We start from the raw sequence: 20,000 nt of genomic DNA, 5'->3' as shown, positions 1-20,000 counted from the left end.
GGTATGAATTAGGTTTATGTTAGGGTTAGTGTAAGGGTTGGGGTTAGGCATTTAGTTTTGATGGTTAGGGTTAGGGTAAGGGGCTAGGGAATGCATTATGTCAATGAATGTCCTCAACCCTTTGAATAATCAGGATGTTTATCCGGCTGAATCGTGTCTCTGTGTTCTAGTGAGAGAGAAGTCGACCCGGAATCCTACTTCATGGCCGTAGCTCTTCTGACTGCAAAAAGGAGCAGAGACCCAAAAACAAAGGTGTGTGTGTGTGTGCGCGTGTGTGTGTGTGTGTGTGTGTGTGTGTGTGCGTGCGTGCGTGCGTGTGTGTGTGTGTGTGTGTGTGTGTGTGAATAACGGTTTAAAGACGTCTGCCACAAACATCTAATGCCCTTAGAGTGTGTGAGATACTTAAGGTGGACTGAAGCATTTATTCTTGGATTTAAATCCCCCCCCCCCCCCCCTGTGTTTAGGTGGGGGCGTGCGTAGTGAACCAGGAGAAGAAGGTTGTTGGTGTTGGTTTCAATAAAATGCCCAACGGATGTGAGGACAAAAAACTACCATGGGGAAACGATGATGATGACGCGCTCAACAATAAATACGTCTATGGTGAGAATACATTCACACAGCACCTAGATTACATTTTGTGAGGCCTGGCACTTTGGTTACATTTATTTTATTTGTATTTTCATAGATTTTTTATTTTTTTTTAAAAGATGTTTTTTGGCATTTTTATGCTTTATTGATAGTGTAGAGACAGAGTTGAAATGGGGCAGAGAGGGGAGTGACATGCAGAGAACGACCGCGGGCTGGAATCGAACCCGGGTCTGCTGCTGGCCGAGGCCCATGGGGGGGGGGACGCCCTACCAACTGAGCTAAGGGCGCCCCCTAGATTTTTTAAGAAAAGTAAAATGTGCACATACAACAAAGTAACTCCTGTTTGAATCCACCATAGCACGTTGTGAGGTCAACGTAGGTTTGCTCATGGTGCTCAAACTCGACGAGAGCACAGGGACCGTCTACAAAGGGAAACACCCAAGAGAAACATATTCAATTCCTTCACTCTGATACAGTGCAGGGCAGTAAGACAGACAGACAGACAGACAGACAGACAGACAGACAGACAGACAGACAGACAGACAGACAGACAGACAGAGAAACATATTCAATCCCTTCACTCTGATACAGTACAGAGCACTTATTAGTGGAGCTTAGAGGACGTCTGCTTTCAGTCAAAATGAGGCTGGAGCCCATTGTCAGTCTTATGACTGGCTTGGTAAAAACTCTACCGCTTTTGTCCAAAGGGGGCGCAAGGATTAACACAAACTGAAAGTTCCTCAGAGCACCTTTAATGTATAAATGTATGTCCCCCCAGTTTGCCATGCTGTGCTGAATGCCATAGTGGACTCACGTGGAGCTGATCTGAAAGGCTGTTCCATCTATGTGACTCTCTTCCCCGGCAACGAGTCTTCCAAACTCCTCATTCAGAGCGGTGGGTGATGCCAGCAACCACACACACACACACACACACACACACACACACACACACACACACACACACACACACACACACACACACACACACACACACACACAAGAATGCTATTTTTTTATATAGTTTTTCTTAATGCCTTTGTCATGGGTATACGCTCACCCAGGAACAACAGCTGGCGTAGTAAAAACACTACCGCTTTTGTCCAAAGGGGGCACTAGAATGAACACACTGAAAGTTCCTCGTAGACACTTTAAAGCAATTAGGGGGCGCCAAAAACACTAAAAGTCCATATCTCCTAATCTGAAATAAATCTAATAATTGTCTCTCTTTCCAGGTATTACTGAGGTGGTCTATCTCTTTAATAAGTACGAGGACGATCAAGAGACAAAAGCTTCCAAAAAGATGCTTCAATTGGCAGGAGTCAAAACCAGGTGAGCTACTTTCCTCTGGCAAACCCCTTCCCATCTTTTATTCACTGTGTCCAATTAAACAGATAGCCATTCATTCCTGATAATGTGACACCTCGAAGGGCATTAAAGGTGCTGTAAGCGGAATGGTTCTTTTAGCTAACTTCCTGTCAGTTACTGCAGTTAGCAGTCCCCTCCCTCGTCCCTACGTCACCACATTAATTTAATTTTCATTTTCATTTAACTTTTATTTATCCTCGAGAGACCAATTGAGGGGTGACCCTCATTTTCAATGACGTCGAGTTCAAAACAAATTCAAAACAACAATACATACAAAATATTCAATGCAAATACATCAAATACACAACAAGTGAAGAGAAGAGAAAAAAAACAATTGAAACATTTACAAAGTGGTGAAGAGTGGCAGCAATTAAAAGGAATAAAGTACAATATAGTCTAATTAAAACAGTTACAGGTAGAGTTTGGCAGATCCAGGATAGTCTGTTTAAATTGGCCAAAGGATATGAATGTATTTAGTTTAATTTTTAGCTGTAAGTTGTTCCAGGAGTCGGGGGCACTGAAGCTAAAAGCTGTCTTTCCCAGCTCAGACCGGGCTTGTGGGACATAAAGCATGAGCATGTCAGTGGAGCGGGTCTGATAAAGCCCATCTGAAATGTGCAGCATTTCTGTTAAATAACGAGGAAGCTTCCCAGTCAAGGCTTTGTTAATAAAAATGTGCCAATGTGCATCACGTCTCTCTTTAAGGGAGGACCACCCAACCTTCTCATATAAGAGACAATGGTGTGTGTCATAAGCATCTCCTGTGATGAACCTTAAAGCAGAGTGAAAAACAGAGTCCAGGAGTTTAAGACATGAATGTGATGCATGCCGGTAAACCACATCACCGTAATCAAGGACAGACATGAAAACTGCCTCAATAATCCTTTTCCTACTAAATAAAGGGAAGGTGGTTTTGTTCCTATAAAAATAGCCAATTTTTTGTCGTAGTCGACAAACAAGATTTTTTATATGAAAATTAAAAGTGAGTTTATCATCTAACCAGATGCCAAGATATTTGTACTCTGTGACTCTTTCAATTAAAAATCCATTCTTTGTAAACATATTAAAATCATTAAAATTTGTAGTTTTTGCTCTGGAGAAACACATATATTTGGTTTTGTCTGTATTAAGAACAAGCCTGAGGTCCACTAGACAGTCCTGCAGGGTGTTAAAAGAGCTTTGTAGGTTCTGAATAGATTGGTGCACCGAATCGGAAATGCAATACAGTACTGTGTCGTCAGCGTATAGATGGGCGTGACAGTTTTTTAGCGATGAAACAATGTTATTTATATAAATTGTGAAAAGAACTGGACCTAAAATTGAGCCCTGTGGGACACCATTTGTAACAGTTAAAAACTCAGACTGGTATCTTCCCAGTTTAACTGACTGCTGTCTATCAGAGAGATAGTCCCTAAACCAGCTACATGCAGAATGATCAAAGCCAATGTCATAAAGCCTCTGTAAAAGCAAATGGTGGTCAACAGTATCAAAGCCCTTTGAAAGATCAATAAAAAGTGCTGCACAGTGCTTTTTCTTGTCTAATGCTGTAACAATGTTGTCTACAACCAAAGTCACAGCAGAGACAGTACTGTGGCCTGCCCTAAAACCAGATTGGAATGGGCTCAAAATGGAAGCACTAGTTAGAAATGTTTTTAACTGATTATTAATAAGTGATTCTAGAATTTTTGCGAGGCATGGGAGTTTGGAAATTGGCCTGTAGTTATTAAGATTATTCTTGTCACCACCTTTATGTAAAGGAATTACATGAGCTTTTTTCCAAATTTTAGGAACTATTCCAGAGGAGATGGAAAGATTAAAAATATGGGTAATTTGTTTTGATATTATATGTGTAGAGAGCTTGATTGAAAACGGGTCCAAATTGTCCTCTCCCATGTACTTCTTGGGGTTGATGGCGAGGAGCGCATCTACAACAACACTTGTGGGAAGAAGATCAAGGCTGAAAAGAGGAGTTTGAGAGACAGGCGGTACGTTACTACTGGTGGTAGAAGGCCTATATCCTCCATTCTGAAAGAGTTGACCAGTAGCTACAAAATGTTTATTAAAAGCTAAACCAATCTCTTTTTGATCATTGAGAGTGTGACCATTTAATTTGATCTGAGTGGGAACTGTGCTAGAATTGTTTTTATTATAGTTCACAGCTTTCCAAAATAGTGCAGGGTTAGAGTAGCAGTTTGAGATTAATTCAAGGTAGTATTCAGATTTGGCTTTCCTGACCATGGCTGTGCACTTATTCCTAAGGTGTCTAAAAATTGTCCAATTGGTATTATCTCCAGAGCGTCTAGCTACAGACCATGCTTTATTTCTCTCGGAAAATAAATCAGACAGTTCACTTGTAAACCAGGGGTTTGATCTATTTTTTACTCTATGTTTTTTTAGGGGCGCATGCTTGTTTATAATTGAGGTGAAAGTATTGATGAAATGGTCTAAGGCTAACTCAACATCCGAAATTTCCATAGTCAGTTGAATGTCACTATGATAGAGATCACTTAAAAAGGCTTGCTCATTAAAACCTTTAAAATTACGCTTAATTATGATTTTAGGTTGAGATATTTTTAAATGAATACTTCTGATACAGGCCACTGGGCAGTGATCACTAATCCCAAGCTCAAAAACACCAGCTGAGGCTATTTTATTTATTTTATTTGATAAGATTAAATCTATTAAAGTTGATTTTGCTGGGTTTTTTAGATTATGTCTTGTGGGCTCAGTTATTAATTGTGTAAGATTAATGTTGCTACAGATTTCTTTGAAAGGTTCAGAGGCACCAGAAAGCCAATCAACGTTAAAATCACCCATCACAATTACCTCTCTATTTACATAACTGGAGAGCATATGTGCTAGATCGTTTAAGGAGCTAGTTACAGCAGAAGGGGGCCTATACACACCAATTACAACAAAACAATCATTTGACGATAAAGATAATTCTAGCGCGATAAATTCAAAACAATTTGGAACAGAGACAGCATGTAAAAGTGTTACAGAATAACAGGATTTAACATATACAGCCACTCCCCCACCCCTTGTGTTTCTGTCTATTCTGAATAAGTTATAATCATTTATTGCCACAATAGAGTCATCTGTACTCTTCTTTAACCATTAATGCACTGCGGTCTTCAAACAGCGAGTTATCTAGCATCATCTCAGATCCATAAGTGTGATAAAACATGATAAAAACCATCAAAACAGACATTGGGAAGGATTTTTACCTGCTCCGCCATTGTAGGCGCATAAACATTCACCCATCTGTCGCTCTGGCGTGCACTGGCAGTAAAACGGGTGCCGGTTTGTAGCGTTCTCTCTTCTGATTGGATATTAATTTCGGGATACTCCAATAAGTTTATTTGTCGATAAAAGAGCGATTTTACACTTATATTAACATAAATAAACCGCTTACTTCACCTTTAACCCTTAAAATGCTCAAGTGCTAATCAATCTGCTAAAGAATGCTAATAAACACTAATGAAAACTCTTAAAGGTGTAGTAAGTGATTCTGGAGAACACTTGTCAGAATCACTGTTTGTCAAAATCAGTGAATATTTCATCATGAAAGAAAATCAAGTGTTACTGTAATACACAGCCTCTGTAAACTGTGCACCACGGGGAGACGTTCACTGATTTAGACAAAATTATGTGTGTGTTGCCGTATAGACTCAGGTGTATTTTGTATTTTTCCAGGAAGTTCAACACCGAAGATAAAAAGCTTGAGATCGATTTCACCATGCAGTGAAAATGCAAACGGCTCAACTTTCTCCTCTGTCCTCTTTGTCAATTTCACTCTCGTTTGCACATTTTCTTTCCTCCATGTAACTAACTGCCTTTCTTACCGGGACTTTAGGCCTACATGAATATTTGGGTCTTATTTTAGGTAAATTAAACCAGTTAGCATCAACATTTAGTCTTATCTTTACCCACTATAAAGAATCTTCCTACTGTGTGCATCTGGGTTTTCTCTTTTTGCTTTTAATTACAACTGAAAATCCTGCTTTTATTGGTTTAAAAAACATATTCAAGCCTTCATGCCATTAAGTCTAGAGACACTGCAGCTGAACAGGGTAAGATCTTAACTTACAGATATCATCATGAAGCTTTACCAGTCGATTACTGACATTAAAACCATTGTTTTAAATTTGTAACATCTAACTAATTATGAGTAGCCTACATTTGCATCTCTTTTAACAGCTCAAATCTGGATGTTTGATGAAGCCAGAGCCCTTTGGTTTATACTGGTAAGAAGAAGAAATGTTATGGAAGGAAAATAGACCTTAACCTCTAAATTCACCTGTTGTCTCCTGCAGTGTCTCACATTAAGCTGAATGTAAGTTGTCCTTTGATTGTGTTTTCTCATATATGTTGTGTATTGATTATGTTTGTGTGTGTGTGTGTGGGTGTGTGTGTGTGTGTGTCTGTGTGCGTGCGTGTGTGTGTGTTTGTGTGTGTGTATGTGTGTGTGTGTGTGTGTGTGTGTGTGTGTGTGTGTGTGTGTGTGTGTGTGTGTGTGTGTGTATGTGTGCGTGCGTGTGCGTGCGTGTGCGTGCGTGTGTGTGTGTGTCTGTGTGTGTGTGTGTGTGTGTGTGTGTGTGTGTGTGTGTGTGTGTGACTGACACACTTGTATATTCTCATGCCATCAACTATCAGTCAATAAAATCTGGGACAGAAGCTGTTGTCCACTGTTCATTTTTCTCACACACTATACTTGGTAAATTGTCTCCACTTCTAAAGCTCTTTTCCCAGGTTTTCCACAGACCCAAAGCGCTTTACATTGTTGTGTACACATTCACCCATTCACACACACATTCATTGGGGCGGCAGTGGCGAAGTGGATAGGGACTTTGCCTCTGGTGTGCAGGGTCGGAAGCTCGATCCCCCGTCTCCCCGCCACATGTCGAAGTGTCCCTGGGCAAAGAGACATTGAACCCCGAATTGCTCCCGGTAGTTAGCTTCCATCCTGCGTGGTAGCTGCTGCTGCTATCGGTGTATGAATGTTAGATTTGACATTTATACAGGGAAAAAATATATAAAAATAGCATTCTTTACACTGATGGTCTCATTTTCTGTTACATTTAATTTATGATCATCAGAGGAAAAATGAGACTGTTTCAGAAATATTTAAAAGTTCCTTGTAGCACCTTGAGCTACATATACACTCACCGGCAATTTTATTAGGTACACCGGTTCAATTTCTTGTTAGGCTTAGGCTTAAGTTTAGGTTTAGGCTTAAGTTTAGGCTTAGGCTTAGGCTTAGGCTTCAAGTAACTTCTATATTCTTGTCCATCTAAATAGCTCAGTCGGTAAGACCATTGCTCTAGAGACTCAAAGGTCAGAGGTTCAAATCCTCATCTCAATAAAGAGAATTTTATTAATTAAAGGGTCTAATGGCGCATCTTAGTCACACCATCTATCTATTTTATTCCATCAAAACGACACAGGTTACATAGTCTCAAGTGATATTCATGATTATAAGGTGCCGGTGACCAAAGGAAGGAATCAAAATCTTCAAGTGCGAACACAATGCACTAACCCTAACCCTAAGAAAGGGGGTTTCAGTGACTTTGAGCATGGTTCATGGTTCATGGTGCCAGAAGGGTTAGTATGAAAATTGTATAACCCAAGCTGGATTCACTCTTTGGATCTTCTGGTTACGAGACAGAGGCTTAACCGCTATGCCACCAAACCTGAAGTAATTCACCACACTTAGTATGACTCATATTTCCATTCAGACACTCTTTTAGCCAGATAACATTTCATGGACTTGAACCTGCAACCTTTGGATCCCCAGCCCTCAGCATTACCCACTACGCCACAGAGTCTCTAGCACAATGTGAGGGATACCAGTTGTTTTTCCAAGTAGAGAGTTTGAGAATGCTTTTCCTCAATTAACCACCACATGGACAGCGTTTAAATAAAGCGTCTCGTTCTTAAAATCATTAAGAATGAGAGGATGCAAATGATGAAATCTGAACACGTTGACTTGCAACATAATGGGTCGAGGCTTTGCATTGGCTTTGTCGATGTCCCGTGCCTATTTTTTCTCTCCACACAAAGCGTTCTCTCTCCAAGCGCACAAACGCCCCGGCCGCTTCCGAGAGCACAGTGTTCCACCCGATAAAAAAAGTAAACACAACTTGGAAAACACGACCCGACTTTTTACGACCTATTTCTGCGAAAAAAACAAACCTGTCCTATATTCGGACCAAAAGGCTCAGGCTTAGACTTACTAAAATGTGCATACTAAAATATGCATACTAACAAGTAAATACAAAAATCTGCATACTAACAAGTACATACTAAAATGTGCATACTAACAAGTACATACTAGAATGTGCGTACTAACAAGTACATACTAGAATGTGCGTACTAAAATATGCATACTAACAAGTACATACTAAAATGTGCATACTAACAAGTGTTAGTGTTATACATAGGTTACAATGTTGTTGTTTTTTATACTGAAAGCAACACTTGTGTTTTTTCACTCAAAAATACATACAAACTGTCGTTCGTTGTAGTACATACTAACATTTGCATACTAACAAGTACATACTAAAATATGCATGCTAACAAGCAAAAAAATGCACATTTCAGAGTGGCCTTTTATTGTGGACAGTCTAAGGCACACCTGTGCACTAATCATGATGTCAGATCAGCATCTTGATGTGGCACACCTGTGAGGTGGGATGGATTATCTCAGCAAAGCAGAAGTGCTCACTATCACACATTTAGACAGATTTGTGAACAATGTTTGAGAGAAATGGTACAATTGTGTATCTGGAATGAATTTTAGATCTTTAAGTCCATCTCATGAAAAATGGGAGCAAAAATAAAAGTGTGGCGTTTATATTTTTGTTGAGTGTACATACATTTTTTTTTGCATTGAGATCCATTAAAAATCGATTTTGAATCGAATCGTTGACCTCTGAATCGGAATCGAATCGAATCGTGAGGTGCCAAGAGATTCCCACCCCTAATACTAACAAGTGTTGGTGTTATACATAGGTTACAATGTCGTTTTTTTTACTGAAAACAACACTTGTTTTTTTTTTCACTCAAAAATACATAGGTTACACTGTTGTTTGTGTGTGTGTGTGTGTGTGTGTGTGTGTGTGTGTGTGTGTGTGTTTTCATTCCAAAGTCTTTGTCTTGCCTCCTGTCTCAGTGTTCGTGGGTTCGAATCCGGCTGGTGGACCTTTACTGCATGTCATCCCTAGTGCATACAAACATACGTACGTAAAGTGCATACTAAAAAGTGCACACTAACAAGTACATACTAAAACGTGCATACTAAAAAGTGCATACTAAAAAGTGCATACTAAAAAGTACATACTAACAAGTGCATACTAACAAGTACATAATAATATATGCATACCAACAAGTACATACGTAAAGTGCATACTAACAGGTGCTGTCCTCGGCATTTGAGACGCAGCATTTATTAAATGCTCATCACATAACCTAGTGCTGAAACGAAAGCTATAAACGCCGTGGTTTAAGGCTGAAATGATAACCGGGGCACGTTAACGTTGTCGAGGGGAAGCCTTCCGAGATCTCTGTTAGTTTCAGTTTACAGGCGACAAAGTGACAATCACCACCACCACATGGACAGCGTTTAAATAAAGCGTCTCGTTCTTAAAATCATTAAGAATGAGAGGATGCAAATGATGAAATCTGAACACGTTGACTTGCAACATAATGGGTCGAGGCTTTGCATTGGCTTTGTCGATGTCCCGTGCCTATTTTTTCTCTCCACACAAAGCGTTCTCTCTCCAAGCGCACAAACGCCCCGGCCGCTTCCGAGAGCACAGTGTTCCACCCGATAAAAAAAGTAAACACAACTTGGAAAACACGACCCGACTTTTTACGACCTATTTCTGCGAAAAAAACAAACCTGTCCTATATTCGGACCAAAAGGCTCAGGCTTAGACTTACTAAAATGTGCATACTAAAATATGCATACTAACAAGTAAATACAAAAATCTGCATACTAACAAGTACATACTAAAATGTGCATACTAACAAGTACATACTAGAATGTGCGTACTAACAAGTACATACTAGAATGTGCGTACTAAAATATGCATACTAACAAGTACATACTAAAATGTGCATACTAACAAGTGTTAGTGTTATACATAGGTTACAATGTTGTTGTTTTTTATACTGAAAGCAACACTTGTGTTTTTTCACTCAAAAATACATACAAACTGTCGTTCGTTGTAGTACATACTAACATTTGCATACTAACAAGTACATACTAAAATATGCATGCTAACAAGCAAAAAAATGCACATTTCAGAGTGGCCTTTTATTGTGGACAGTCTAAGGCACACCTGTGCACTAATCATGATGTCAGATCAGCATCTTGATGTGGCACACCTGTGAGGTGGGATGGATTATCTCAGCAAAGCAGAAGTGCTCACTATCACACATTTAGACAGATTTGTGAACAATGTTTGAGAGAAATGGTACAATTGTGTATCTGGAATGAATTTTAGATCTTTAAGTCCATCTCATGAAAAATGGGAGCAAAAATAAAAGTGTGGCGTTTATATTTTTGTTGAGTGTACATACATTTTTTTTTGCATTGAGATCCATTAAAAATCGATTTTGAATCGAATCGTTGACCTCTGAATCGGAATCGAATCGAATCGTGAGGTGCCAAGAGATTCCCACCCCTAATACTAACAAGTGTTGGTGTTATACATAGGTTACAATGTCGTTTTTTTTACTGAAAACAACACTTGTTTTTTTTTCACTCAAAAATACATAGGTTACACTGTTGTTTGTGTGTGTGTGTGTGTGTGTGTGTGTGTGTGTGTGTGTGTGTGTGTGTGTGTTTGTGTTTGTGTGTGTTTTCATTCCAAAGTCTTTGTCTTGCCTCCTGTCTCAGTGGTCGTGGTTTCGAATCCGGCTGGTGGACCTTTACTGCATGTCATCCCTAGTGCATACAAACATACGTATATACGTAAAGTGCATACTAAAACGTGCACACTAACAAGTACATACTAAAACGTGCATACTAACAAATGCATACTAAAAAGTGCATACTAACAAGTGCATACTAACAAGTGCATACTAACAAGTGCATAATAATATATGCATACCAACAAGTACATACGTAAAGTGCATACTAACAGGTAATGTCCTCGGCATCTGAGACGCAGCATTTATTAAATGCTCATCACATAGCCTAGTGCTGAAACGAAAGCTATAAACGCCGTGGTTTAAGGCTGAAATGATAACCGGGGCACGTTAACGTTGTCGAGGGGAAGCCTTCAGAGATCTCCGCTAGTTTCAGTTTACAGGCGACAAAGTGACAATCACCACCACCACATGGAAAGCGTTTAAATAAAGCGTCTCATTCTTAAAATCATTAGGGCTTTGATGCAAATGATGAAATCTGAACATTACAGCAGCAGTGCTGGTGCGTAAAGGGACAGCGCAGTTGGCAATCTCTCCTCAGCACAACTGCAGCACAAGCCACAGTTAAATTCGATCGCTCTGCCGATTCATGTCTCTGACACTTTGACTCGCAACATAATGAGTCGAGGCTTTGCATTGGCTTTGTCGATGTCCCGTGCCTATTTTTTCTCTCCACACAAAGCGTTCTCTCTCCTAGCGCACAAACGCCCCGGCCGCTTCCGAGAGCAGTGTTCCACCCGATAAAAAAAGTAAACACAACTTGGAAAACACGACCCGACTTTTTACGACCTATTTCTGCGAAAAAAAAAAACCTGTCTTATATTCGGACCAATAGGCTCAGGCTTAGACTTAGACTTACTAAAATGTGCATACTAAAATATGCATACTAACAAGTACATACTAAAACGTGCATACTAAAATGTTCGTACTAACATATGCATACTAACAAGTGCATACTAAAAAGTGCATACTAAAAAGTGCATACTAACATATGCATACTAAAACGTGCATACTAAAACATGCATACTAAAAGTGCATACTAAAAAGTGCATACTAACATATGCATACTAAAACGTGCATACTAAAAGTGCATACTAAAAAGTGCATACTAAAAAGTGCATAATAATATATGCATACCAACAAGTACATACGTAAAGTGCATACTAACAGGTGCTGTCCTCGGCATCTGAGACGCAGCATTTATTAAATGCTCATCACATAGCCTAGTGCTGAAACGAAAGCTATAAACGCCGTGGTTTAAGGCTGAAATGATAACCGGGGCACGTTAATGTTGTCGAGGGGAAGCCTTCAGAGATCTCCGCTAGTTTCAGTTTACAGGCGACAAAGTGACAATCACCACCACCACATGGAAAGCGTTTAAATAAAGCCTCTCATTCTTAAAATCATTAGGGCTTTGATGCAAATGATGAAATCTGAACATTACAGCAGCAGTGCTGGTGCGTAAAGGGACAGCGCAGTTGGCAATCTCTCCTCAGCACAACTGCAGCACAAGCCACAGTTAAATTCGATCGCTCTGCCGATTCATGTCTCTGACACGTTGACTCGCAACATAATGAGTCGAGGCTTTGCATTGGCTTTGTCGATGTCCCGTGCCTATTTTTTCTCTCCACACAAAGCGTTCTCTCTCCTAGCGCACAAACGCCCCGGCCGCTTCCGAGAGCAGTGTTCCACCCGATAAAAAAAGTAAACACAACTTGGAAAACACGACCCGACTTTTTACGACCTATTTCTGCGAAAAAAAAAAACCTGTCTTATATTCGGACCAATAGGCTCAGGCTTAGACTTAGACTTACTAAAATGTGCATACTAAAATATGCATACTAACAAGTACATACTAAAACGTGCATACTAAAATGTTCGTACTAACATATGCATACTAACAAGTGCATACTAAAAAGTGCATACTAAAAAGTGCATACTAACATATGCATACTAAAACGTGCATACTAAAACATGCATACTAAAAGTGCATACTAAAAAGTGCATACTAACATATGCATACTAAAACGTGCATACTAAAAGTGCATACTAAAAAGTGCATACTAAAAAGTGCATAATAATATATGCATACCAACAAGTACATACGTAAAGTGCATACTAACAGGTGCTGTCCTCGGCATCTGAGACGCAGCATTTATTAAATGCTCATCACATAGCCTAGTGCTGAAACGAAAGCTATAAACGCCGTGGTTTAAGGCTGAAATGATAACCGGGGCACGTTAATGTTGTCGAGGGGAAGCCTTCAGAGATCTCCGCTAGTTTCAGTTTACAGGCGACAAAGTGACAATCACCACCACCACATGGAAAGCGTTTAAATAAAGCCTCTCATTCTTAAAATCATTAGGGCTTTGATGCAAATGATGAAATCTGAACATTACAGCAGCAGTGCTGGTGCGTAAAGGGACAGCGCAGTTGGCAATCTCTCCTCAGCACAACTGCAGCACAAGCCACAGTTAAATTCGATCGCTCTGCCGATTCATGTCTCTGACACGTTGACTCGCAACATAATGAGTCGAGGCTTTGCATTGGCTTTGTCGATGTCCCGTGCCTATTTTTTCTCTCCACACAAAGCGTTCTCTCTCCTAGCGCACAAACGCCCCGGCCGCTTCCGAGAGCACAGTGTTTTACGACCTATTTCTGCGAAAAAAAAAACAACCTGTCTTATATTCGGACCAATAGGCTCAGGCTTAGACTTACTAAAATGTGCATACTAAAATATGCATACTAACAAGTACATACTAAAATGTGCATACTAACAAGTACATACTAAAATGCGCATACTAACAAGTACATACTAACAAGTACATACTAAAATGTGCGCACTAAAATGTGCATACTAACAAGTACATACTAAAATGTGCATACTAACAAGTGTTAGTGTTATACATAGGTTACAATGTCGTTTTTTTTACTGAAAACAACACTTGTTTTTTTCACTCAAAAATACATAAAAACTGTCGTTTGTTGTGTGTGTGTGTGTGTGTGAAACCAAATATGAATTATTTATATTTTTCGTCCTTTTTCTCATAAACCATGGTGAACTCATCTTAAACCTTTCACCCTTGTTTCATTTTTATATAATTTTATGTGAGAAATATTTCCAGATGAAACTATTAAGATTCCTTTGGGAGGAAAACTGATTCTTTACTACGTTTTAAAATGGTGACGATTCAAACAGACGTGTGTGTGTGTGTGTGTGTGTGTATGTGAGTGTGTGTGTGTATGTGAGAGTGTGTGTGTGTGTATGTGAGTGTGTGTGTGTGTGTGTGTGTGTGTGTGTGGGTGTGTGTGTGTGTGTGTGTGTGTGTGTCTGTGTGTGTGTGTGTGTGTGTGTGTATGTGAAAGTGTGGTGTGCATGTGTGTGTGTTTGTGTGTGTGCGTGTGTGTGTGTGTCGTCGTGTATATTTTAATCAGTGACGCTAACCGTGAGCTAAATGCTATTAAAGTAGGAGAGAGAGGGAGAGAGAGAGAGAGAGAGAGAGAGAGAGAGAGGGAGGGAGAGAGGGAGAAGGAGAGAGAGGGAGGGAGAGAGAGAGAGAAAGAGAGAGAGAGGGAGAGAGAGAGAGGGAGAGAGAGAGGGAGGGAGAGAGGGAGAAGGAGAGAGAGGGAGGGAGAGAGAGAGAGAAGGAGGGAGAGAGAGAGAGAGGGAGGGAGAGAGAGAGAGAGGGAGGGAGGAAGCATATTTCTACTAGGAAAGGTTAGAAAGACATCGATAAAAAATGTGACACACACAGACATCATTACATCATTTTGCAGTTGTTGGAAAATTTGGCGTGCGTGTCTGTCTGTCTGTCTGTCTGTCTGTCTGTCTGTCTGTCTGTCTGTCTGTCTGTCTGTCTGTCTGTCTGTGTGTGTGTGTGTGTGTGTGTGTGTCTGTCTGTCTGTCTGTCTGTCCCACCCCAGCATAGACAGAAAGATCTTTGAGAATAACCACACGTGAGCACAGTTGTTTGTTTGTGGCGAGTTAGCGAATAGTCTTTATTATGCCTGCACAATCTCGCCCGGTTGAAGAGTTACATTATCAAACAATTAAAACTATTAATTCCATTGGTGACACTTTACAATGAGGATACACTAATTACCTAGTTAGTTAACGCTTAATTAAGGCTTAATAAACATCTACTTAGCAGTACCTAACTGTTAATAAATGCCTAATTAATGCTTAATACACATAAACTAACAAACTGTTCAATTTAGTTCACGCTTAACTCACCATTAGTTAACAAAACATTAATTAATCGTTAATAGCTAAGCATCAACAATTACTTAATGCTTAATAGACATTAACTATGCATTAACTAGGGGCGCTCCGGTGGTGTAGTGGATAGAGCGTGTACCATATTGGCTCCGGCCTTCGTTGCAGTGGTCGCGGGTTCAAATCCGACCCGTGGACCTTTACTGCAGGTCATCCCCCCTCTCTCTCTCTCTCTCTGTCTCTGTCTCTCTCTCTCTCTCTCTCTCTCTCTCTCTCCCCATTTCAACGCTGTACTGTCTAATAAAGCCCAAAAAAATGCCCAAAAAATTCTCTTTAAAAACTATGCATTAGCTAATCATTAATAGCATTAGCTAAGCATTACCTAACAGTTACTTAATGTGCCCTTATTGTAAAGTGTCACCATTCCATTCATTCCATTTCATGTTTTGATACATACAAACATCATCATCACAATGTCACTCTGTAATATTTTGTCCAAAACATTCACAAAACACTTGATTGCTTCATCGCACGTTCTTCTCGTGGTACAAAAAAAAATTAAAATGTGATCGGTTGGTCACGTCTGTATTTAAAGCTACAGTGTGTAACTTTTCCATATAAATGAATGTCTGTGTTACATTCAAGCCATCAGCCAAAACGAGTTGACACAAAGTTGATTAAGCCTATTATCAGCTCCACAAAACTCTCTCTGTATTTCTCAGTATGGCAGCGTTTACAAACTGGTGCCCCCCCCCAACACTGGTGCAGGAGCTCGGAAAAATCCCCAAGAAGAGCCCAAGAAATGTTTCAGTTGTTGATTCTACTGCTAAGAAAAAAAAACCTGGACGTACAGCAGAAGGTATAAAATCCATGTGCCATAACTGAAGGCTTCACCTCATGTAGATGCACCGACAGTGTTGTTGTAATTACTCAGAATTCCTCATGGGGGGGGGGGACAGAAGTTACACATTATATCTTTAGCTCTCTGCAGACGGACCAACTCTCTCTCTCAACAATAAGACCATTTTCTGTCAAAGAAAATAATTTCAAAGGTCGGAGAATAAATACGTTTTTTTTTCTTGAATAAAATCACAGCATAAGCTCGTCCCGGTCCACCGTAGTGTGTGTGTGTGTGTGTGTGTGTGTGTGTGTTTGTCTCTCTGTTTGTGTGTGAATGCGTGTGTGTGTGTGTGTGTGTGTGTGTGTGTATGTGTGTGTGTGTGTGTGTCTCTCTGTTTGTGTGTGAATGCGTGTGTGTGTGTGTGTGTGTGTGTGTGTGTGTGTGTGTCTCTGTGTCTGTAAAGTGAAAAGTCTTTAAATCTTCAGTGCATAATTGTGATAAGGCTTTTGCATAGTATGCGGACAGGACAGCGACATTCCAACATTCCAGTTTACAGAGCCTAGGCTGTGTATAAACACTGGGTTATCTCTCTCAGCGCACACACAGTACGGACAGACAGAGTTAAAGACCTACTTCACCGGTGGGAATATGAAGGTGTATTGATATTGAACTCTGAGATCCTATGTAGTATAAATGTGCAAACATTTTAGAAATCGGTTCATCCTAGCCTGAGAAAAGGCAGAAAGAGTGTTTTATGGTCTCACTGTCCAACCCTACATTTTACAGATATGACATCACTTCAGTAAAAATGTAGGGGTTGTGATTAACAGGACAGCTGGGCCAAGGGAAGACTGAGGGAAGACTGAGGGAAGAAAAACCTCATTCATTATATTATAATAGTGATTTTATAATGATAGAATGCCGGTTCCGTATGGGTGAAGTATTCCTTTAAAGCTGGGGTATATGATTTCTGATTGGTCAAAGTTAACATGAGCTGTGCACTTTGACCAGTCAGAGCGAGGCTCCGATTATCTGTTCTTATTGGCTGTTGTTGGGACTGTCCATTCACTTTGGCACGACGTTGTTGGTGTAGAGAGCGTGTCAGGGAGGGACCATAGGGGAGGGACCAAAGAGAACCCAACTGCCATCTTCTCCCCAAATCCTCCACCCCAGCTTTGAGTAGTTCAGTGTTTAGGGCACAGTGACGTGGAAGGGGCTGCCGGGCACATGCTCGTCTCCCCACTTCACCAGTAGGATGTAGCTGCCTTGCTCCTTCACGGTGTACGTCACGTTGTACATCCGGTTTCCCATGTGCTTCACATAGACCTCTTCACAGGGCGTCTGGGGGCCATGCACCCCCACCATCAACATGTTGGTGCCTAGGGAGGGGGGGGGGAGAGAGAAAATAAAAGAAATGTTTTTAAATGTTTAATGACTGTCTGTCTGTCTGTCTGTCTTTCTGTCTGTCTGTCTGTCTGTCTGTCTGTCTGTCTGTCTGTCTGTCTGTCTGTCTGTCTGCCTGCCTGCCTGCCTGTCTGTCTGCCTGCCTGCCTGCCTCTCTGTCTGTCTGTCTGCCTGCCTGTCTGTCTGTCTGTCTGTCTGTGAGTCTGTCTGTCTGTCTGTCTGTCTGTCTGTCTGTCTGTCTGTCTATCTACAGAATGTTTTCAATTATCACTAGTGTCAGAGAAGTGGACATTTTCTGAGGTATATTATGCTAATAGTTTTTGGGGTCACTTTGAAGTATTTTTATTCTTTTTTATTATAATATTTTTTTGTTTTGTTGAAATGAGATATTCCATGTCTGTTTTCTATATTGTGTAAAATAACAGTTCCGTGAAGGTAAAACAAAAATCAATTAAGAAAAAGTTTTTCAAAAGTTTTAAGAAATTAAAATAATCTTGTAATCATTTCATAATATCAGGACACACAATTGATAATACATATTTCCTGTTATAGTCATTCCTCACCTGCTTTGCTGCAGACACACACACGCACACGCACACGCACACACACACCCTCCCCCCACAAACACACACAGTATTTCCTCACCTGCTTTGCTGCAGACACACACACACACAGACACAGACACACACTCCCTCCCCACCCCCCCCCCCCCCACACACACACACTCCCCCCCTCCCCCACACACACTCCCCCCTCCCCCCACACACAATCCCCCCCCCCACACACACACTCCCCCCCACACACACCCCCTCACCTGCTTTGCTGCAGACACACACACACACACACACACACACACACACACACACACACACACACACTCCCCCCTCCCCCCCACACAATCCCCCCCACACACACACACACACTCCCCCCCACACAATCCCCCCCCCCCCACACACACACACTCCCCCCTCCCCCCCACACAATCCTCCCCCCCACACACACCCCCACTCCCCCCCCCCCACACACACACAGTATTCCCTCACCTGCTTTGCTGCAGTCGACAGTGAAGCTATTCTTCTGACCCACGAAGGCCTTGGACAGCCCGGCGCCTCTGGAAGAAGCTTTAGTGGCGTCTGAGCTGAACTGAGGCAGAGAGAAGGAACCAGAGGAACCAGAGGAACCAGGGAGGGAGGAGCTCTGAGAGAACGCCGTGCCCAGGGACGAGCTCTTACTGACGGACTCAACAAGCACCGAGGACGTCTCATGGAGGCTGTGACCGCCGGACAGACGCGGGCCTGGGGGGGGGGGGGGGGGAAGAATTACGAGAAAAAAAATTGGTCGTAAATTATATAAAAACTTGAATATTCTAGATAGAAATGTATCTTTAAATATGACAGTTTGGTGTCAAAATGTGAAGAAAAAAAAAACGTATTTAAGAAAAACTTTAAAATTCTCTTAGATTTAAGTTGTACATTTACAAGAGGGTAGGGGGTGAAAATGGGTCCTAACGTTAATGTGACAATATCATTATTTTTTCAAATTATGGCGATTTTTTTTTATAAAAAAAAAATTAAGTAGAAAAAAATACGAATCAAAAACAAAAAATTCTAATAAATTCTAATTCTAATTTATGAGAATAAACTTAAATCGAGAACAGAGTGTGAATGTCGATAGTTAGCCTGCTGCTATCGGTGTATGAATGTGTGTGTGAATGGTAACGTGGGAAAGGAAAACAGGTCTCCCTTGAAAAGGAGTCTTCGGTCTCAATGGGATATACCTGTATAAATAAAGGTTGCTGTCCTCTGTATTTAAGAGATAAAAACTGTCTGTCTGTCTGTCTGTCTCTCTGCGTTGTGTGTCTGTCTCTGTCTCTGTATGTCTGTCTGTCTCTCTCTCTGTCTGTCTCTCTCTGTCTGTCTCTCTGTCTCTCTCTCTCTGTCTGCCTGTCTCTCTGCCTCTCTCTCTCTCTGTCTGTCTCTCTCTCTCTGTCTGTCTCTCTCTCTGTCTGTCTCTCTCTCTGTCTGTCTGTCTGTGTGTGTGTGACCCACCGGTGACTTTGGCCTTGAAGGGGCTGCCCACTATGTGTTGTTGTCCTCCATACTTGACAGAGACCATGTAGCAGCCGGGGGCCAGGGGCGTGTAGGAGACCCTGTAGCCCTCCCCACAGTCTGCACAGTCCATCTGGACCTTAGAGGGGCCGTCGATCGTCACTGACAGAGCGCCGCCGCCCGCGTTACACGTGTTCACTGTGAACTCTGAGGCCACTCCTTAAAGGGACACACACACGGTGAATACAAGTTAATATCTGATACATTTTCCTTAAGGACAAGACAAAAATATATTAATCCTCGTATTCTGCACGCTTGGGGCTCAGTCAATTTAAAGCAGTGAGCCATTATTTCAACATTAGGGTTTTTTTCAATACTTTGAACCAAAAATCTCAACTTCTAAAGCAATTATTCACAAAACTTTGTTCATATGTTGTTCACTGTCTGATTTATGAGACATTTTCTTCTTAGAAACATGATGAAAATGCATTTTTAAGATCTGTACATAGTACTTTTTAGATAATAAATATATAAATAGATGATAGGCTGTATCCCAATCTGCTCAGTCATTTTGTTAAGGTCAGAAATTCAAAATTATAAA

General features: G+C 41.0%; 2 protein-coding genes across 2 annotated transcripts in view; one reads left to right on the top strand and one right to left on the bottom strand.

Annotated features, from left to right (window-relative positions):
• The window catches only part of LOC307270337 (deoxycytidylate deaminase-like), a 7,169-nt gene extending 549 nt beyond the window's left edge, over positions 1–6,620 (top strand). The window contains exons 2-6 of the mRNA XM_080054225.1: positions 171–252; positions 465–600; positions 1,367–1,483; positions 1,821–1,917; positions 5,650–6,620. Coding sequence (XP_079910351.1) covers positions 171–252; positions 465–600; positions 1,367–1,483; positions 1,821–1,917; positions 5,650–5,701 — 484 coding nt within the window. The 3' untranslated portion in view covers positions 5,702–6,620. The remainder of the gene's footprint in view (positions 1–170; positions 253–464; positions 601–1,366; positions 1,484–1,820; positions 1,918–5,649) is intronic.
• An 8,253-nt stretch (positions 6,621–14,873) lies between these two features.
• LOC307270336 (filamin-B-like) lies at positions 14,874–19,618 on the bottom strand (the record flags this gene model as incomplete). Its single annotated transcript, XM_080054224.1, has 3 exons — positions 14,874–17,326; positions 18,395–18,646; positions 19,400–19,618. Coding segments are annotated over 3 exons (659 nt in total), but the record flags the coding sequence as incomplete, so codon positions are not given.
• Between the last annotated feature and the right edge of the window lie 382 nt (positions 19,619–20,000).

Source organism: Ammodytes marinus (assembly GCF_949987685.1).
Source record: "Ammodytes marinus genome assembly, contig: scaffold_364, whole genome shotgun sequence".
NCBI classification, from domain to species: Eukaryota; Metazoa; Chordata; class Actinopteri; order Uranoscopiformes; family Ammodytidae; genus Ammodytes; species Ammodytes marinus.
Note: the sequence above shows the minus strand (reverse complement) of the source record. Positions and strands in the feature narration are given on the sequence as shown.